General features: G+C 42.8%; 1 protein-coding gene across 2 annotated transcripts in view; it reads left to right on the top strand.

Moving 5' to 3' along the window:
* The window catches only part of LOC117269610 (long-chain fatty acid transport protein 2), a 66,627-nt gene that overhangs the window by 6,047 nt on the left and 37,992 nt on the right, over positions 1 to 22,588 (top strand). The window contains exons 4-6 of one of the 2 annotated variants that reach the window (XM_033646770.2): positions 1,451 to 1,609; positions 3,388 to 3,512; positions 8,785 to 8,979. In XM_033646770.2, coding sequence (XP_033502661.2) covers positions 1,451 to 1,609; positions 3,388 to 3,512; positions 8,785 to 8,979 — 479 coding nt within the window. The remainder of the gene's footprint in view (positions 1 to 1,450; positions 1,610 to 3,387; positions 3,513 to 8,784; positions 8,980 to 22,588) is intronic. The other variant, XM_033646771.2, reaches the window with a different exon arrangement.

Below are 22,588 nucleotides of genomic sequence, written 5' to 3' on the forward strand. Positions count from 1 at the left end.
TGAAAGAAAGATGTTTGTTTCCTGTATTATTCCATAGCTGGGTATCAGCATGTGCACATGTTTGTCATCTGGCATGATTTAATATGTTCAACATGGAACCCATTTGGTCTTGTGGATAGGTGACTCGTCTTTTTTATCTTTTTCTGTCCTTTTTGGTCTTGTAATTCAAGGATACTTATTTAATTGTTTACTGGTATTGTTTGATCATTGTATTGTGATTATTGCTTGTTTGGCTGATATAGCCATTATATAGGATTTACCTTTAGAGTGATTACACTTTTTTCATGACATTATTTATCTGGATGTTTATATATGTATTTATACTTGATCTGTTCAAGTTTTTTTGGATCAGTCACTGTTGAGATAGTTTTTGGCGTACTAAGGTTGGTCATCTGATTATTTTAATTTTAATTTAATTGGATTGTAGGCTCAGCATACCTATTGGCCACTCTTTGTATTGTCTTTACATCTTGCTCTGTGGATCTCTGGATCCGATTGGTTGATTGACTGATTCATGCCAGCTGGAGTGATTCAGCAAGGTCCTGTCTGTTAGATATGTGGGTTATACCCACTTTGTGCATTAACGCTGAGGAAAGCCAAGTGCTGAAACGCGTCCGTTTGTGATACTGCTGTGCGTTATTAAAAGACTGATATATATGATATTTGTGAGTGCTGACATTTGGATTTATTTAGTTTGTGAATTTTGGGTCAGCACCCTGTGATTTTTCAAATGGCAAGTTGAGCACGTCAATTCTTTTACCTTGTATGGTAGCCTCGGCCACCAGTGTGTGAATATGTGTGTGACTAGAAAGGCACTATCCATTTAGGTCCATTTACCTTTTAGCATTTACGATGTACAATTGCCCCAAGTGGTTATGCTGCAGCCTGTTTCACTGCTGCAAGCTTCAGTAGTCCCGCTCAATACTGGACCGATTTCAAAAACTGTAGTTTTGGGGCACAAAATCATAAGAAAATGGGGTCCAGGTTGAAAAATACCAAAGTTACCCTTTATTTGGCCTCATGCCATAACATATTTTAGCCATGCTAGCGTCATGGATTGGAACATTGATCTGTTGATCAGTTGGTACAGACTGAAATTTCTCAACAACATTGAATGTGTTGCCCTGAAAAATATCAGCATGTTAGCATTGTCATTGTGAACATGACAGGATACTGACATTTAATATCTAGCTCAAAGCACTTCTGTGCCTAAGTACAGTCTCAAGCCCCTTGCATGGCTTAGTCATAGTTTTAAATACCAATGCTATTCAATCTTGATACATTGATTGTGTGGTACAAAACTTTGGAGTGGAACATTTTGTATAGCACTTCCCCTACAAAGTGCTGAAACAAAGAACACGAGAGACAGAAAAATAGACCAAATACAGCTTTAAATATAATTTGAAATGTGGGCCATGTCTTCAATAACTGGCATGGCGTTCTCTTCCAGGTCTCTCCAAGGCAGCCCGGGTAGGTCATCTAAAAGCCATAGTGAGTATGGCCTTCTTTCAAATGTGTGGAGCCACATCTGATGACATCATCTACATCACTCTTCCTCTTTACCACATGTCTGCTTCCCTGTTAGGAATTGGAGGATGCATACATCTTGGTAAGGCAAGGCAAGACAAGTTAATTTATACAGCATATTTTAGCAACAAGGGAATTCAAAGGGCTTTACAGAAATAATCAAAAGCTGCTAGACAATATGCAAAAGAAATAAATGATAAAAAAGACAATTGAATACAATTAAAAGAGACAGAGAATATGAAATAAAAACAAGCTAAAATATATCAAGACAGGTAGAAACAACAAGAATAAAAGTTACAGTGCGGTGCAAGAAATGAATACATATTTGATTTAATAAAAGATTGATGACTGGAGTTTTCAGGCCCTTGTAGAATTTGTAGAATTTCTGAGGTCATCCATTTTGAAACATTTTTTAAAAGGCCTGTTGGCAGAATATCAAGGCAGCAGGAGGGTTTTGGATGTTGCTCAGTGTGGCATTTCTCCACAGAAGAAGAAAAAGCCGGTAACAACATGACAAAATTTAAATTCAGCATGCGCCTCATCTGTACATAAAGTAAAGCATACAGTACGGACAAAATGTACAGTGCTGTAAAGTTGTCCACCATGGTTCCAGTTTGCCACTAGCTAACTGTAGCTAACTTGTTTGTCATCTGTTTGGTCTGTGACACAAGAGGTCAACTGGAAAAAGATCCAATACTAACAAGCTGAAAGGGGGCATATCTCCACCTATCACAGCAGAGTCAGACATACTTCGGTTAATAAATTGATTCCCCTCCCATGCTTGTATCCTAGTACAGTTAGTCCAATCAAATGGCCTAGTCACGCTATGAACATAGCTCCACTTAACTGTGCATTAAACATACTGACTGTGAAATCTAATAACAATATATTGGCTGATCTTATTTTTGGTCATTTATACATTAACACATGACATAAAGAAACATTTGGATAAGTGTCCTTTACTTAATTATTAAAGTATTACTGTAGTTTTTTAATAGAATTGCAGTAAAGATGTGTATTGGGCAGGAAGTTTCACAGCAGAGGGAACCTGGTCTGCTCATGTATCAATGCTTCATAGATCATGTATTACCTATGGTAATTGCTCTCATGCTTGTGTACTGGGACAAGTGAAGGCTGCTGGCTGCCTCTGCCTTCCACTGAGTAGTTAAGGGGAATAAAAAGGATGAAATCCTGCTCTAAATTATCATCTCACGATGAATGTTCAAACTAATTACTAAGAGAGTCCTTCTAGTGATGTGGTTAAGGAAGTAGTATGGCAGCAGAAATAATAGCTAAATTCAGACAAAGCAGAGAATGTGAAGAAAAATCCTCTGCACAGTAGCAAAGCAGGAAGTAGAAGATAAAAGAACCGCTGTACTCAAGGACAAATACACGCAATTCCTACAATTCCTTGAAGATTTGCCATTTATATTCAGTACATTATAAGGTCCAGGGCAAAAACTGAAGGAAACCAACACGACAACAGATATCCTTTAATGTTAGCCTATAGAATATTTCAAACTTGACAATACAGACAATGGGTCTCTAAATGGGTCCCTTGGTACATTCTGTTGGAATGCTTGTTATTGTAGAAGCTGACAGGAAGTAAACAGGGACCAGAGCTGTTGTCCTTGAAACAGAATGGTAATGAAACGGCTGACGAGGAATTCCCACTTCCTCACATACCAGGACAAAAGCTGAAACATAGCAGAGGAAATTTCTCTCTACAGCTCCAGCTATAATTATTCTGTCTGACATTGTTAGACATTTAGCACCCAAAACCCAAAAAGTTTGTAGTGCTATATTGTGTTATGCGATTTTGTTTGACATCTCCTCTCTGTCTTCTCCTTTGTATCACAGGTGCAACATGTGTGTTAAAAAAGAAGTTTTCTGCCAGTCAGTTTTGGAAGGACTGCTTGAAACACAATGTGACGGTGGTGCAGTACATAGGAGAGCTTTGTCGATACCTGTTAAACCAATCTGTGGTAAGACTGATAACTGATTTGACTTGAAGTTTAAAGCCTCACTCCAATGTATTTGACATTATATACAAATGACTGTACAAGCAGTCATCCCAGCACTTTCATTGTCAAGTTTTCTGATTATACTGCCATATTGGACCTTATGGACACAGACACTGACATTTCTGGCTGTAGTTTGGAGGTTAAAAAGTTTGTGCAATGTTGTGATGACCAACTTGTCATTGTGAACACTAAGAAAACAGAAGAAATGGTTTTGATCCAGCACATCTAGAGGATTATTTCCTACTATTGGTCCATAACCAGTTTTATTCTTACAAATACTTGCATGTACGTATTGACTGTCTTGAAATGTCCATGGGAATTCTTTATGCTCTAGGATCCAACAGCAACTTGACTTTTTGTACAAACTCAGGGTGTTTGGGGTTGGACAGAGGGTGATGATGTTATTTGTTATGCTGTAATAAAGAGTATATTACGTATGAGAATCCAAGCTCAATTTGATGAAGCTAAAATCACAAATAAACAGACTGGTCCACATGGCGGAGGGAGTACACCACATTGAAATGTGTACCACAAAAAGTGTCACTTAAAGTATTACTTTCCAGATTCATTGTGATATGTCACTTTTTTTATGCTAGTGTATACTTCATCTCCTCTACATCATACTCAGAGGGATTATTTCGTATTCTTTTTTATTGCACTACAATTTTTGAAAGCTGTAGTCACGTTGAAGATTCAGATTGATAATACAAAATATGCGCAAGAAATAAATTATGATATATTACTATAGATTAAACTACCATGCAGTATATAAAATAGATAAATGAGCTCCACCTTTACCAGCTGCAACATTTATGTGATCAAGATCAAGATCAAGATTTATTACCTGCATACACAGAAAAAAACAAAATACTGTTTCTCATCAGTGGCAGACAGTGCATTAAAAAGTCAGTAAAATAAGTTAAAAATCTAAAACATTAAGAAGACAAGATAAAATAAATGAACAAAGATCACAGAATGCCATACAAACACACACCATCAACTCTCAAAGCACATAGATAAAGTGCTGACCGTGCAATATTGTCCATGTTGCCTTTGACAGATGCTTAACTGTCAGGTGTGGGGGTGTGTGTGGGTGTAAGTGTAGGGAGGGGGGACAGTCCGTTGATCAGCCTGACAGCCTGAGGAAAGAAGCTGTTCAGCTTCCTGGATGTTTTACAGCTGATGCTTGCGTACATTTTTCTGAAGGCAGTAGGGAGAAGGTGTGATGGGAGGGGTGATGTGAGTCTGTAATGATGGAGATGGCTTTGTGGATGCAGCGCTGCTTGTATAATTCCAACAAGCAGGGAAGTGGAGCGCCGATGATCTTGCTGGCTGTCTTAACAGTTCTGTTCAGCTGCTTTTTTTTGAGATGTGAGGTGGGGAGGCCAGGTTTCCTGAGTCTGCGGAGGGAGTGGAGCTGCTGTTGTGCTTTCTCGATGACTGCTATGGTGTTGGTGGATGAGGTGAAGTCATCAGCAATGTGGACACCAAGGTATTTCACACTGCTGGCCCTCTCCGCATGCAGTTCTGGTCTCTGGTCTTGTCCACATTGAGAGAGAGGTTGTGATGTCTGCACCATGTTGTTAGCTGCCTCACTGCTTCCCTGTATGCAGACTCATTGTTGTACTTAATAAGGCCTGCCACGGCCGTGTCATCTGCAAATTTGACAATGTGGTTGGTGTAGAAACTAGCTGTGCAGTCATGGGTAAGCAGGCTAAAGAGGAGAGGACTGAGCACCCAGCCCTGGGGGGAGGGTCCATGTACTTTGCGGCCATTCATTTTTCATTTTGATGTAGGTAAACAAAAAAACGGGAAATGATCCGGTTTCGTTTTTTCGTTTTGATGTAGGTAAACAAAAAACGGGAAACGAGTTGTCTCCCGTTTCTCGTTTGGAAAACGGGAAATGGGCCTTTATCAGATTTTCTATTATGTGTTTATTAAACACAAGTCTTCTTTTTTCTTTTACTCAAGCTTGTTTTGCCTTGACCCGGAAAACAGTATTCTTCTTCTACTACTACTTCTTCCTCTTCTGCTTCTGAAATGGCAAACTACACTACGACATCTTGCTGCCCCCTGGTGATATTATTGGCTTGCTGCGCTTGTGCATCCATTTAGAAGCCTCCTTTGGCGCCCATTTTCTGGGACTTGAAATTGGGCCCAATAAGAGGCCTCTCCAACTATGTTACTGATGATCAACTCCAAGCTGAAGTCGCTTCAGCTACTGCTGACGTAAGTAGCGTCGCCTGAGATTCATTTATGATATGTATGATACTTAAAGCAGCTGTGCAGAACTTTACATTTTCGTTGATTATAGTGCCCCCCTTTGGTCGAAGCGGTATGACACCCACAGCCTGGTGTAATTACCAGCAATTACCGCATGCATTTGTTTTGGAGAGCGAGAAGAAAATCATAAATGTTCTGGTGTAGTTCTGAATTTCTTATAAACTGAGGACAACTGCCCTACTACATGTCATTTAGCCATGTCATTTTCTTAAATCCTACTCGTAAACACGGCTCCTTCTTCTTCTGTGGTTTAATGGCTGCGTGCCGCTGTGGGCGTGCAGACTTACTTGCGCCTCCGGGTGCCATATTCTGGTTTGCTGACTTCTGCTGTGTCCGACCCGAGCCAGGCTACGCTAAATAGCCATATAGAGAAAGGCTTTTTTGTCGCTGTTGGGTTCAAATAAATATGTGGATCTTCAAGGGGAGGTGATACGAACTAGGGACGGTTTTATGAATGGTAAAAAGTTCCGCACAGCTGCTTTAATTAAATTAAAATTGCAGATTTCCGTACCAGTATACCTTATTTTAATAACAGTAAGGCCTTAATAATATAATATCTAGGATGAACGTGCCATAATTAGTTTTGAATTATATACATATATATATATATATATATATATATATATATGTATATGTATATACATATACATATATATATATATATATATATATATATATATATATATATTGTAGCTACTTAAAATAGCTACAATGATGTCATTTTGTTTATACAGTCACTTTGTAGATAAATTCATTATGTAGGCTACAAATATATTCAGTATCAGTAGGGTTAATTTGCAGTTACACTGTAATATTTACACATTCTAATAAACAAATAATACCATTTTGTATATTGGTTAATGGTTTGTTAATAATAATAATAACAATAATAATTACAAATAACATAATATAATAACAATACAAAAATGTACTATTATTATTATTATTATTATTAACAACTTGATGCAGTTCTGTATGCTTTTTTCACGCAGACTTACTCTCTCACTCTCTCTCACCACGAAACAAAACAAATGACTCCATCATGGATAAAACTCATAGACAGACTGGGGGGGGGCAGTAATGCGCCATTTTCTAGTCTGCCATTTCAAACGAAGAAGAAGAAGAAGAACATTTTACGGGTCAAGGCAAAGCAAGCTTGATTGAAAGAATTATGGTTGTGTTTTATTTCCCGACTTGTGTTTAATAAACACATAATAGAAAATCAAATAAAGGCCTGTTTTCCGTTTTTCTATTTCCAATTTCCAAATGAGAAATGGGAGACGACTCGTTTCCCTGTTTTTTGTTTACCTACATCAAAACGAAAAAAGGAAATTGGATCGTTTCCCTTTTTTTGTTTACCTACATCAAAACGAAAAACGAATGGCCGCAAAGTACACGGACCGGGGAGCCTGTGCTCACTGTGATCGACTTTGATGTTTGGCTGCCCACCCTTACTGTTTGTTGTCGCTGTGTCAGGAAGTTAAACACCCATCTGCAGATGCTGTTGTTGATCTTTAGGAGCCACAGTTTTTCCACCAGCTGCTGTGGAATGATGGTGTTGAAGGCACTGCTAAAACCAATGAACAGAAGCCTGGCATATGCGTTCTTCTGCCCCATGTGAGACAGTGAGAGGTGGAGCATGGTGGAAATTGCATCCTCTGGGGCTCTGTTGGTTCTGTAGGTGAACTGTAGTGGATCTTGGTCTGCAGGGAGACATTTCTTAATATGCTGCATCACCAGGCGTTCAAAGCACTTCATCACGAAAGGCGTGAGAGCCACAGGGCGAGAATCAGAGAGGAACTGCAGGATTCGGCTTTTTCGGGACAGGAATGATGGTGGCGCTCTTGAGGCAGGTGGGCACCACTGCTTGTTGGAGGGAGGTGTTAAAAATGTCTGTGAACACCTCCTTCAGTTCTTCAGCACAGTCTTTTAGGACTTGCCCTGGGATGTTATCAGGTCCTGCAGCCTTGCATGGGTTGACGCTGGCCAGTGCTTTCCGTACTCCAGCTGTGGAGAGCTGTAGTACCTGGTTGTCCTGTGCTGGCAGGAGTGGCTGTGCCTGTGCAGTGTGAATAGCCTCTAAGCGTGCGTAGAAGGTGTTCAGCTCACCAGGAACCAAGGGGTCAGATCATGTGATTGTATTTGTTTGTTGTTGATTAAATATGACTTAATTCATAAAACTAGATCAAAACTAAAATAATAAAGCACTATATTTTAACTTTGGGCCATTCTGCTAGACATGATGAAAATTAGGTAGGCTAACAATTCAGTGTTGATCTTGTACCTAAGTGGTGCAAATTTCCTAACACGATGCAGTTAATCAAACCACCTGACATGCTGTAAGGCCCTCGACTTCTGCCTAGCTGGCGGCTTCTCTCCCCATTCCTTTTTCTGTGTGTGTGTGCTTCATTAAAGGAGTGGAGTTAGATATGATTAAGCCTGGTCACAAACTGGCAGTCATTATCATCATGGTGCTCAGCCTCTAATTGCTGGTTCCTACCACAACACAGACTGTATTTACTCATTCCTTGGCCTGACCCCTGCTCCTGCTCCTGCCCTCACTCCCTCCTGTCTCATCCTCCCCCTCACTTGGCACTACCTGGACCCTACTCCCTGGACTGTGCTTCCCCAGCCTCCCTAGCTGGTTCTCCTATCAAGCCTGCTAACTTCAACCTCCCACTTGTTTTCACACTGTTCCAGCTCCCACCCCAGTTAAGACTTATTCTCCACTCATCTGTGCCTGCCTGTCGTCCAAGTCCCTTCTCCTGTGCTTCTAGTCTTTGTCTAAAGCAAAGCCACATACGACCCCTATCACAGTCCACACTTGTGATATAAATGTTCTCATCTGACTCTGGGCAAGCCCTCTACATAAGCGTATTTCCAAAAGATAGGACTGCTTCTTAAAGAAGTGAAATGCTGTTTCATAATCCAAGTTTTATCTTGCCTCCAGGTTCCAGAGGAGAGAGTTCATAGGGTTTGGCTGGCAGCAGGAAGTGGTCTCAGGTCAGATGTTTGGAAAGAGTTCATCAAGCGTTTTGGTATGATCAAGATCAGAGAGGGCTACGGCTTAACTGAGGCCAGCATCGGCTTCCTGAACTACACTGATGAGGTCGGACCAATTGGGAGGGCGAGCTATTTCAACAAGGTCAGAAATGCAACAGTTAGTAATGTATACTCTGGACCTAGACCTCACTGTATTTCATTAGAGGCTGAGCAGCTGCTACTGGCCCCTCTTTCAGTCATCTTCTTCTTCTTCTTCTTCTTCTTCCTTTTCTTCTTCTGCTTCTGCTTCTTCCCTTTCTTCTTCTTCTTCTTCTTCTTCTTCTTCTCCTTCTCCTGTTTTTTCTTCTCATGCATAAAAATTAACAAAACCAAAGTCTAAAGCTTTAAAAATTCCTAACAAGTCAGCAGTACATGCTATGACTTTGCAGCTTTAACCAGATTGTAGACTCAGTTGAGCAGAAAGTTCCATTCACTTGGAGCTGGCAGTAATTATGAAATCCATCACTCTGACATTTTCATGTCATGGTGGAAGTACTATGCTAAATTTCATTGTATCATTGTATTTCAAGTATCTCAAAAACTTGAATTTTGACTATTTTGAATTCTATCCTTAATAAACAATTGTAGTCAATGGAATTGACTGCAAACAACAGTTTGCCACTTATAGAGCAATTAATCTTTGTAAAAGTAAAGACACATCTCAGTGTTGTCCAGATAAAGTACAAAAAATTGAATTTTGTCTTGTCTGAATTTTTGACACTAGTTTGAAATCTGCTTTTAAGTTGCAACCCTGTTGATTGAGTAAGGGTACATTTCAAGTCTTGTATTTGATATTTCCTCACTTCTTTATCCATGCTGAAATTGGAAGTTGTTCTGATGCGCCATCTTAAAGGCTGGCCCAAATCTCTTATTTCTGTAAGGATCAAGGAGCAAGGTGGGATCTCTGAGGAGTGATGAGCGAGGATACACAAGAGCAGCTTCCATGGAGATTTTTAATCAGCCTTTTATTGGATATTGATTATTGATTAAACGCTGCAGCTGATCAGACTGATCTGATACATCACATCATCACTGGAGTTTCATTCCGGAGTTAGATAAAGAGATTAAACTCAAGTGTATCACTCAAGTTTTATATTTGGCGTCATTCAAGCAGCACATTTGGTGTGATTGTGTGCAAGGAATGTTGTATCAAAAACAAGACTTAAAATAACAGAGGCTCAGACGTGGAGTTGCACATTTAAGGGTTTACTCGCAAGAAAGCCAAAGAATTAGTTCATCATGACAATTTATAGTGTCTGACAAACAAGCAGTATCAGTTGACACACCTACAACTTTCCAATACACATTAAAAGGTGTTTCCTGTCCCTTAAGCACTTATTTCCTGTTTTTCCAGACAACCAGCTCTGAGAACAATTGCTTCTTCTCACATAACCAAATTTGGCCTGAATCAACGCCAGGGGCCGTATTCACAAAGCTTCCTAGCGCTAAGAGTTGCTCTTAGTGAAGAAATTCTAAGAACATTCTTAGAATTGTGATATTTCCTTAGAATTTCTCCTTAAAGTTAAGACTAGGTCCGTGGAAAGATAAGTTATTCCCAGAGCATCTTAGACCTTAAAAGTTCCTAAGTTGAAAAACTGTTAGGAGTAGGGAGGAGGACTTTTAAGAGGCTTAAGAGTTTTTTAAGCAGAGGAGAAAATGGCGGAAACACCATTATGTTATTATTATTAACACCACAGGAATTATGTTTGTGGTCAATCTCATTAGAGATACGCACACATTTTGCACATTTTTCCAATGAAATAACACTATAATGCCAGAAACAAAATGATCACAACACTAACATATTTGAAAAACTGGAAAAATGCAACAGTGCAGCAGTGATGACTTTGCTCTGTCTCAACTGTTACAGACTGGCAAAAACCCAAAGGAACTCAAGTAGCAGGAGACAGGCGGAGTAAAGTTTACAATAATTTATTACAAAAAGCAGCAGCAAAACACAAAAACAGCTGCACGGTGAAGTGAGCTGCCTGGTAGTGGCAGGAGGCGAGAGCTCCAAACTGTAAACAACAGACACAAAAACACGAGTCAGTGGAGCAGGGGTCCGTTTCACAAAGCAGGTTTAGTGAAAACTCTGAATCTGTTAACCCTGAAATGAGGGAAACTCTGGGTTTTCCGTTTCAGAAAGGGAGGTAACTTAAACCAGAGAAAGTGGAGTAACTCCAGCCCGTTTCAGAAAGAGAGGTAACTGAAGCTCGGTGTCAGTTACTATGGCAACTAACTCTGTGAACCTAACCTGGTCGGGAGCAGATTTTCTTCAATGAACCTCGAGTTTCTAGCTGTCTCCTCCCTCTTACGCCACACACGCAGTGTGATTCATTCATTCATTCGTTTAGTGTTGCGCGGATTTCAGCGAGTTTGATCATCTGTCCTCAAGGTAAAGTCGGATCCTAAAGTGTGTTCTAGTTCTAAATCTACTTTTTTCGACCATGGCATGTCTGTTCTTGGAGGACCCTGTGGACGAAGAGGCAGTGTTACTGAGGAGGGAGTTACGCATTCGCCGGGAGATTATTCACAGGCTCAGAATTGACGTATTATCATTTCCAGAACATTTTCTTTTTGAACGGTACCGTTTCACATCACAGTCCATCATTTAGCCTATATCCATAAACTCATCCGTCGTCACCAACCGTGGACGTGCACTTTCATCTACCCAGATTCTTTGTGTTGTTCTTCATTTTTTTGCAAACGGCAGTTTTCTTTATAATGTCGGTGATGCAGAAAATATCAGTAAGGCCACTGTCTGCAGAGCCGTGAGAAAAGTGTCCCTAGCTCTGAAACGTCTATTAAGCTCTTTTGTTGTGTTCCCTGGACATAAACCTGTGAAGGTCATCAAGGAGGAGTTCCACAGGATTGCAGGTGAATGATGTAGAAATCAGTTAAAATTTCTTATTATAAATCATATTCAGTTAATGACATGGTGGTGCAACCTCAGACAGGGATTAGTAATTTTAATTTCTTTTAGGATTTCCCAGTGTGATAGGGTGCATTGATGGAACCCACATTCCCATCATTGCTCCTTCACAAAATGAAGGAGACTATGTGAATAGGAAGTCCATTCACAGCATTAATGTGCAGGTAGATTGACTGTCTCAAAATGTCAGACTGCATCACACTGCAAAAACTCAAACCAAGAATAGGGGTGCCAGTGACTTAGTGGTGGAGCAGGCGCCCCATGTACGAGGCTGTTGCCACAGCAGCCCAGGTTCGACTCCAGCCTGTGGCCCTTTGCTGCATGTCACTCCCTCTCTCTCTACCCCCTTCACGCTTGTCTGTCCTATCAATTAAAGGCTAAAAAGCCCCCAAAAAAATCTTTAAAAAAAACAATAATAATAATAATACCAAGAATATTTGTCTTATTTCTAGTCAAAATGTCTAATTTTTAGTCAAAACAAATCACACCTAAAAGTAACTTGTTTTTGGACAATTTCCACTTGTTTCAAGCACATTTTCACTTGAAAAATAATGAGGTGGGATTGCATCTAAGTGAACTAAATTTTAGCCTTAACACCATTCCACCTGTTTGTATCTGTAGCTAGCTTAATATTATAGCCTAATATTACTGTGATTGCATAAATGTATGAAATAAATTTATACTTGCGCATTGACTCGAGCAGTAATTTTCTCCCATGCCGACTCCCGTTCCTTCGCTGCTGCAGCCGTGTTACTCTTCTTCCTGAAAACAGCTTCAAATTCGCTGTATGAACACATTAAAATATCCAACTCCAGAGGACTAAAAAAATGCAGACCTTTTCTTGTCGCTTGTTGCCATGGTGAATCGTGGTATCGGGGCTCCATTGATAACGGCTTTTTAAAGTCGCGGTGCACGCGCTTAACTCAGAGTGAACAAACTCTGTGATGATTGAACCGATTGAAATCACCTGTTCTGAAACCCGTAACCCAGAGTTTCCCATCTCAGAGTTACTCAACTCAGAGTTCAGGGTTAGGCTCAGAGTTTGTTGAACCTCCTTTCCGAAACGGACCCCAGGTCAAAAAGAGAAACGGGCAAAATACTCACAAGGTGAAAACCTCAAGCAAGAGTAGCGCTACCGAACGAAACGGAATTATCTGGCAACGAAGTGAAGTCAGAGCCGGCTTTATAGTGAGGTAGATGAGGTGAAATGGAAACCAGGTGTGCCTCACCGCCTAGGTCAGCCCCGCCTCCGCCACACACCAGCCCTGCAGGTCATGGAAGGACAGGAAAACAAAAAAGAAATCACAACACAAGAGCAGCCACAAAACATCCATCAAAAACTCAAACCATAACATCAACCTTCCAGTCTCATATTGTGATGCAGTTCATTTCCACTGGGTGTCCACACCTTGCAAGGCAAGCTCACAAAGGGGTGTGTCTGTGACAACCAATCTCATCTGTTAAAAGAATGCATCACATCTAGCAACAGAGTCAACCACACCTCCTCACTAAGATAAAAGTACTATAGCGCATCAGTAGGATTGTTATTTTGGTTATGACGGATGTACCATAATTTCCCTCAAAATACGATAATTTTGAGTCTCTGGTACGATAATCCTACATTTCCTACCTGGCAACGCTAGCGAGCCTCCGCTCAGCGGCCTGTGTGGACAGTCAGATAGGTTAATGGGCGGCGATTGAAAACTGCCTCCGCGGCTGGGCGCTGCGCTTCGGTTCCGCGTCCGGTGTGTCCGTGGCGTAAGGCTCTGTTGTATTGAAACTTGGTCAGAGGTGGCCCATTGATGCTGAGTAGCATGCATGCAGCCAGATGGTCCCCCTGCAGCCTGTTCCTCAGGTCTGTCTTCACCTATGCATAAAAACAATTAAAAGTGTGTTGAATACTGTTGATCTTGAATGTGCTCTTACACTGACCAGGTTGTCTGGAGAGGGAGCGTGGTAAACAGGTAGCAGGTGTCGCAAATTAATAAATGACTGCTTGCCCCAGTTCCAGCTATGTGTGCATGCCGGTCAAACGAAACCGATGGCTGCGTGTGATTATTCCTCCATCAGTTAAAACATTTTAGTCAGTGTTCCAGCCCTTTTCATGATGGCAGCTCCAACAGGTTGTGATGTCCCTTTTGATGAGGTAAGGCGGCGGATGATGGCAGAAAGGCGCTGAAGATTCTGAGGGACCATTAAGCCTGATTTATGGTCCTGCGTTAAATCAACGACGTACCTACGTCGTAGGGTACATGGCTATGCAGGAGGCTCGCATTTCCGGTTCCGTATTTCCAGATTGCACCATCCCCACCGTCTTTAAACATCTTCTGTTGCGATGTAGATGTTGTAGACTGTTTCCCCAGCTACTTTCTTCGACATCCAACAACTCCAACTCCAGCAAGATTCTCTCTCTCTCAGTTGCCATTGTTCACTGTGACTGGAAAAGCCGGAAGCTAAACAAAGAATCAACTAGAGACGACGATAACCATTCAGGAAAGGAACGCAGCCTCCTACCGCTCTGGTGGTGAATTGCACCGCAACGAAATGGAGTGACGGAGAAGTTCGAAGTGTTCACGACGACGTCACGGCAACGACGCAGGTACGCCACAGGACCATAAATCAGGCTTTACGCTGCTAAGGGGAAGCCACGAGTGATCAGCTTATACACGGAGCTGACGTCCCTTCAGAAAGCTGTTAATGAGACTGTCACAGGCTATGTTATTCATGCAGACACTGCTATCAACAGCACTGAGGAATGCAGGAGAAACTTATGGCTTGTCAACTGCAATGATCCTGAAGGGCCTGCTGGACTCATTTAAGCCATTTTCCATCCATGGCTGCGTGTGATTATTCCTCCGTCACGTGTCACGTAATGTAAACACTGGTAAGCAAAGCTCATGCTTTCGCTGGTCTCGCACAAGCGTGCACACATGAGCGCAGAGCACAGAGAGGCAGTCAGAGCTACAGGCTACAGTGAGGCTAAAAACAGAGTTCAAATGACGTTTTTCGAAACAACTTTTTATGCCAGGGCTGCAGGACACTTGGATCATTACGGATGAGCGTGTTGGAGATATTTTGTGGTTTCAATTTTGTGTTCTTGGACGTTAGTCTGGGGTGCCGTCAGCCAGGTGTGCTAGCCGCTCCCCCCGCCATCTAGTAGGGCATTCCTAAGGTAGTACGACGAAAAGGAATAAGACAGTCTCTTGTCGAGGATATTCGTGTTGATTTTATGGACCCTTCCGAGCGAAAGTCAACAAAGTCTCTTAATGGAGGCGGGGCCAAACCATTTAAGATTTAATACACGAGGCACTGGTTTGAAAAAACTCTAAAATTCTCAAACTAAAAAGATGATGCTTCTCCAGTATTATACAGTGATGAAATTTAATTGATTTTTTTGTCCAGAATTTTCAAGGCTTGTGCAGAGACTGCAGAGGTTGAATGGCTGTTTCCCCAGCTTGCCCCCAGCATGTCATACAATATGACATGTAGGAAAGGATCATAGAGTGCATGGAAGTCTTGGCAGCGTCCATTGTAAGACAGTTTATAATATTTCTAAAATTAGCTAAATTATATTTGACATTTTTACAGAGTTTTTTGATATGCATCTTGAAATTAAGGTTAGGATCCAAAGTTATTCCAAGGTACTAAGTGTAATTCAAAACATGAAATTTAAGTATGTATATAAATGCAAGCACAGTCTTAAAATACAACCCTTTTGAATAATTAAAATGTGATTATTGACTGAATACATGAAATCCCACAACCACCTATCAGAAACAGTGTAAAATCAAATCAAACTTCATCATTAAACAATACTTAAATAATAGTTTCAAAAACCTACATTAAAATATCATGCAAAATAGAACTCCAATTACATTGTATCAAATGCAGTTTCAAAAGGTTAAGAGTTCAAAGAGACTTATGCATAGACGTCGGAACTAGGGCCTCCCATCCGCACCCCATCAGCCTCCCTACCCACTGCATTACGCTTTAAAAAAAATAAAGAATCTGAATTTAAACTCAATTTGTCTCTTTCATATCATTAATGCATAGGTCTATGCTTTTGATGTGATATGCAGCCTGCCTGACTACATACAGTAGCCAATTGGCATCTGGCATAGGCTAGGCCTATTGTATGTAGTCAGGCTGCATCAGACAGCCCAGTGTGACGTAGGCTAAACAAAAACAAAAAAAAAAAACATGACTTTTTTTTCCCCCACGCATTGTTGTTTTGATCTGTTGGTGTTAGCTTAATGTTACACGCAATGTGAGTTCAATAAAGCCAGCTGAAATGTTGCAAAAAAAGGATTTCAGATTTTTTTTTCAAAATCTCCCGACTCTGGGCCAGCTAAACGTCCGAGAGAGACAGCTCACAGTGTGACACCTGAACCCTGTGTGCCACCGCCAGCAAGCAGACAGCAGCAGGAGCAACAGCGGAAGCAGCTAGCCCAAGGACCCAGCTGCGGTCCTCCCTCCCCAGTGCCACCCGGTGCTAGCCAAGAGGCATTATCCTTCAGACCATCGCATGATTATAATTTTCCTGTCAGGAAATTTAGCGGGGAGAACTTCACACGCTTCTGCAAGGCCGCCTGGTTCAGAGAGTGGCAATGGCTGGAATACATTGCGGACAGTGATGGCATTGTGTGTGGTGTGTGCAGGTCAACTGTCAAGAGCAAGTTGGCCGTGTCTTTCTATTTTTGAAAGATAAAGGCTTTTATCTGGAGAAAAGCAACGGAAAAGATCAGGGACCACGAGAAGACTCGCATTCATTTAGATGGGACCCAAAGATTGGCTGCATTGAAAACAACGCCAATTAATGCGCTACTCTCTGAGGCCGCTGCTAAAGAACAGAGAACAGCGCGGAAAATGCTGGAGCTCATTTTCAACTGCATAAGCTTCCTGGGGCGCCAGGGACTCCCTGGGGGGAGGGGGCTGCAAATCGGGATGGGGTGTTATGGCAGCTAATGGTGGAGAGGGTACGCACTGATCCTGACCTGGAGAACTGGATGAAAAGGAGAGACAACTGGATGTCTGGCAGCATCCAAAATGAAATTCTGGAGCTGTTTGCACATGACATTCAGAGAAAAATCGGAGCCAAAGCATCCCAAAGTCCTTTTTTTTTGGCTTAACTGCTGATGGGACCACTGACGTCAGTGGCAAAGAACAGTTTTCATGCAGTATACAGTTTGCTGATCACAATCTGGAAGTTCAGAATTTCTTTCTTGGCTTTTACAACGCCCCAGACACAACAGCAGAGATGCTGTTTTTGTGCATAAAAGATGTCCTTGTTCGGCTCAATTTGCCAATGGAGAAGCTGAAAGGCTACTGTTTTGATGGAGCCAGTAACATGTCTGGGAGGTTCACGGGAGTGCAGGCAAGATTAAAGGAAACATGTCCTGACTCCGTGTTTGTCCACTGCGCAAATCACTCTCTGAATTTAGTGTTACAAGAAGTGGCAAAAGAAGTGTGCCTTGTTGCTGATACACTGAACTTCGTACAAGAAGTCACAGTTGTTATTAATGATTCAGCAAAGAGAAAAACCTTATACCAGTCTCTTTTTGGATGTGGAGAAGTGATAAACCTGCTTGCCCTGTGCCCAACTCGGTGGTGCGTCAGAGTTGTGGCACCATAGGCGTCATTTAGGTATGGCGAGGTATGGCAGCTGCCATACCTTGGAATTGGGAGAAAAAAAAGAGAGAGGTTCTGTAGTCATCTTACTCGAGGCTCACTGGCTGGTTGTTTTCATTGTGTTGCACTTAAATAGGTCAATAATATGCTCATCAGTGAATACGAGTGTTATTGAATCAAATTGGTCTCCACTTCGCTCCTCCGTGAGTTATGTAAGTTACCGTATATTTCCAAATAGTCACCCAGTGGCAAATAGCTGCCGGGCACCTAATAGCCGCCGGGTGTTTGACCCCATTTTGCGTATTAAACGCCGGTCCGATTAAACGCCTGGGCGATTATTTCCTCATTCATTGCCTCATGGCTGTCCCTGCTTGAGGGACTGTTTGCGCTTTTATGCACGGCTCAGTGGTGAAGTGGTGCACATGACTTGTCCTACGGACAGACAGCCACGTATCTAAAACAGGTAATACATCTGGCTACATCTTTCCCACATCAAATATCCGTGATCGCCTTGACCTGTATGCGTAAAAGCGCACACAATTCCGTGTCCTCTCACCACGGATGCTGTGATTTGATGGCCCGGTACTCATTGTAGCCCACTCTTATAAGACCCAATGATAGTAATAATAATAATAATAATAATAAAAGATAATAATAATAATAATAATAATAAGTTACTGTGGACCTATATGCCATTCCTTTTAACAAAATTACCAGAAGAGTTCGCTGAAAAACAGGTAATGTCAGCCTGAATTACTCACGTGCGTCCCCGGTGAAAATCGCTGACATGCATGGGGAATACAGCTTCTACAGGCTCGCCATAGCTTACTGTCAGGACTCAGGGACCAGAATTCGGGATGGCGGACCTTTGGGATGGCGATATTTCGGTGTGGCGGCCTGTAACTGTTGGTTAAATGGCCCGTTCGGTTGGTATTCGGATAACTGGGGCTTTACTGGGGTAGATACTCTGATCTGGACATGCACATGCGTGACGTCACTGGTTTCCCCGCCACTTCGGTCCGGTAAAACACAGCTTTTAGTCCAGTTTCTCGCTTCTTTTATTAACGAACCACTTGCTCTCAGCTTTTATTGTATGTATTTTTTAAACATGGACTAAGGTTTTAAGCCATCGGGCCTGTGGTTGTCACGGATCATAGACTACCGCAGAAGTGAACGCGGAAGTCGCCAGCCGAACCGCATTAGCGAGGCGCCAACTTTTAAAAATCGTCTAACTGTGGGAGACCTACAACTCACCACCTGAAGCGGACTGCCCCCTTAAAATTGGGGAAGGTCCCCCACGACCGAGGGTAAAAATTTTAACTCACCTCCGTGTGTTGATACTGTGTCCCGGGGAACGGATCTCCAGCACAGGCCGCAGGTATGTTGGCGGTGTGTGAGTCCTGCCTCCCAACCCTGTCAAAACTGAAGGAGAGCATCTCCGGACTGCAGGCCGACCTCAAGGAGAGGGACAAGATCCTCCTGGATTTTACCACCGTCGCCACGACCCAGGCGAAACATATTGCTCACCTGACAGCATCCGGCGCTGGTGACCGGAGCATGATGGCCACGAACAACACCACCCTGCCGTGGACCGGCTCCATAACCACCGGAACTCCGACACCAGCACTAGCCGAGTCCCGCTGGCACCGCCAGGGAGCCAAGCCCAAATCATTGGCACTCTCCACCTCCTGCCTTCGCCCCGCGGAGCCGCAGCGCTTCATCACGGAGGGTGGAGCGGGAGCACCGGTGAGCTCAACTCCACTCAAGCCGAGGGAGCCCTGGTCGGTGGTGGAGAGGGGCTCTGGGGCTCGTCCATCTCCTCCTCCTCCGCCTCCGGAGCTGCCGCTGGATAACAGGTATGACATCCTAAGCCTGCAGGTCTTCCCTCCGTGGATGCTTCGTCCAGCTCGCCTGTGGAACCTGTAGGCCTACATCCAGCTGGCCGTGGCTCTCACCAGTCCAGGAATCGGCATCTGCTTGTCCAGCCTGACCCCTCCCCTCCATCCCGGTCAGGAGGAACCGTGGCCCGGCGCCACAAACATCGGGCTCCATCCCTTCACCATCGAACCTCCAGGCAGTCGGAGGCGCGCACTCGGGAGCAGCGCACCCCCTCTGTGCTAGTGATCGGGACCTCCATGGTCAGGCACGTGGAAGTGCACAACGGCCACACCTTTCTGCCACCCCGGTGCCCGTGTCAATGAGGTTGCATCCTCCACCCTCCAGCTGGCTGCATGGCACAGCTCGGCCTCTACGCTAGTCCTGGAGGCCGGTATCAACGACCTCAGGAACCAGCAGTCAGAGGTCCTCAAGCAGGACTTCATCTCCCTGGTGGACCGCCTGCTGGACACGGGGAAGCGGCTAATTATTTCCAGCCCGCTTCCCCCACCTCGTTATGGTGACGTCACCACCAGCCGCCTTCGTCAGCTGCACCTGTGGCTGAAGGGATACTGCCTGTCCAAAAGTATCCCTTTTGTGGACAATTTTATAGCTTTTTTAAACAGACCCCACCTTTTTAAACGGCCTCCACCCAAACCAGGAGGGATCACAGCTTTTATCAGTCAACATTGACCTGACCGTCCGATCCTGCACCACAGCCACCTCCTGACTCACTGCTCACCCACCTCCACCCTCCTCCACTACACATTGCACCACACACACTTCTCCCTCAGTAGCACCTTCTCTGCAACTGGAAACACAGGACATTCACACCATAAAAACTATCATTACACTTAGAAAGTGGAAACCCAGGAATGTTTTTAGACCTAACCATGTTTTTAACATCCATTTGAAAAGTCACGAAGAGCACACGTTCAGCACAAACATTAAAATGGCAGTGCTGAACGTGCGCTCCCTTTTAAACAAATCTTTTATCATAAATGATTTAATTTTAGACAATAACCTAGACAGTATTCTCCTTACAGAGACATGGCTTGGCACCGACACACCTGTTGTTCTCACCGAGGCTTCCCCACCAAATTTTAACTTTTTATATTCTATTAGGGGAGGTGAAAGAGGAGGCGGAACTGCATCAGTAACAAAAACCACAATGTCCTCAAATGAAGTTTCTTTTAGCAGTTACACATCATTTGAGCATCATGCCTTGTTTTTAGCAGCCCTCCCATCCTTTGCATAACGGTTTACAGACCACCCCAGTACTCCACTTCTTTTATCAGTGATTTCTCTGAATTATTATCAATCCACTCCACCTACAACAGGATTTTAATAACTGGTGATTTTAATCTACACATTGACAACACCTCGGACCCAGTATCCAGAGAATTTTTAAACCTCTTAAACTGTTTAGATTTTAAACAACATATCACACAGCCGACCCACAGCAGAGGGCACACCCTGGACCTGGTCATAACCTATGGCCTGTCCGTGGGTGTGTCCTCTGTTGTGGATCTGGCTGTGTCCGACCACTTTTGTGTGTTTTTTAACATCACCAGTTTTAACCAACAGGAGGCCTCGGTGAGAACAGTGAGGAAACGCTACCTAACTTCTGAAGTGGCTGCAAATTTTATCCAGATTTTACAAAGCACTCCTGCAGAGATTTTACCAGCACCCTGTGATTTTATTGTGGACAATTTTAACAACAAACTCAAGTCAATGCTGGACTCAGTGGCTCCACTTTTAATCAAAACAATTAGAACAAAACCTACTCCCCCGTGGAGAAATCAGGAAATCAAACAACTGAAAAGATACTGCAGGAGTGCTGAGAGAAGATGGAGAAAATCAAACCTAACAGTCCACTACGAAATATTACCACTTCAAAAAACTAATCTCTGACAATAAAAACAATCCCAAATTCCTCTTCTCCACAATTGATATTTTAACAAACAGTAATTTTAACAGATCACCTAAGACAACAACCAGTGCCCTTTGTGAGGACTTTGCAGACCACTTCAGAAGTAAAATCAATGACATCAGATCCAGTCTCTTATCGCAACAGATTTTAACTGTCGACACACCTGGATCATTGCTTTTACCTGAGGAAACACTGGCAAGTTTTGCCCTGGTTGATGCGAGGACACTTGGTCGAGTTTTCTCCCAAGTAAAGCCCACAACCTGCCTTTTAGACCCAATTCCCACACCGTTTTTTAAAACATTTTATGGATTCTTTGAGAAACAGCTACTGTACATGGTGAATTGCTCTCTTCAGACAGGTGTCTTCCCGGCCTCCTTGAAAACGGCGGTGGTGAGGCCCCTTCTGAAGAAGAGCAATTTAGATCCCAACATTCTTAATAATTATCGACCTGTATCCAACTTACCATTTTTAAGCAAAATTTTAGAAAAACTGGTTTTTAACCAAGTAAATGATTTTTTAAATACAAATAACACTTTAGAGAAGTATCAGTCTGGTTTTAGGATGAACCACAGTACCGAGACAGCCCTTGTAAAGATTTTAAAAACATCAGGTGCAATTTAGATAACCATAAACTCACAGTGTTGGTACTACTGGATCTAACCACCGCCTTCGATACAGTAGACCATCACATTTTATTAAATAGACTGAGGCACCTGGTCGGCCTCTCTGGTACTGTTTTTAACTGGTTCGTCTCTTACCTTACTGATCGACACTTCTTTGTAAGTATGGATACATGTTCCTCAGGAACCCATGAGATAAAGTTTGGGGTCCCCCAGGGGTCAATTTTAGGTCTTTTTAATCTCTACATGCTTCCTCTGGGGGACGTCATCAGGAGGCACGGCATCAGCTTTCATAGTTATGCTGATGATACGCAACTGTACATCGCCGTGTCTCCTGATGACACAGGGCCAATTGATGCCCTTTTTAACTGCATTTTAGACATAGAGTCATGGATGGCAGTGCATTTCCTGCAGCTCAACCAGGACAAAACAGAGGTTTTAGTCATTGGTCCTGAAGGCCAGAGACAGAAACTTTTACCAAAACTACAGGATTTTAAACCAACACAATCTGTAAAAAATCTGGGTGTGATTTTTGACTCTGAGCTCTGTTTTATTCCACATATTAAAAACATAACAAAGGCAGGTTTCTACCACCTTAAGAATATAGCCAGAGTCCGCCCATTTCTCTCTCAGGCCAGCACGGAGGTGCTGATGCATGCTTTTATCTCCTGTAGGTTAGATTATTGTAATGCCCTGCTCTCTGGTCTTCCCAAAAAGAGTATCT

The sequence above is a fragment of the Epinephelus lanceolatus genome, chromosome 19 (genome assembly GCF_041903045.1).
Source record: "Epinephelus lanceolatus isolate andai-2023 chromosome 19, ASM4190304v1, whole genome shotgun sequence".
In the NCBI taxonomy this organism is placed as follows: domain Eukaryota; kingdom Metazoa; phylum Chordata; class Actinopteri; order Perciformes; family Serranidae; genus Epinephelus; species Epinephelus lanceolatus.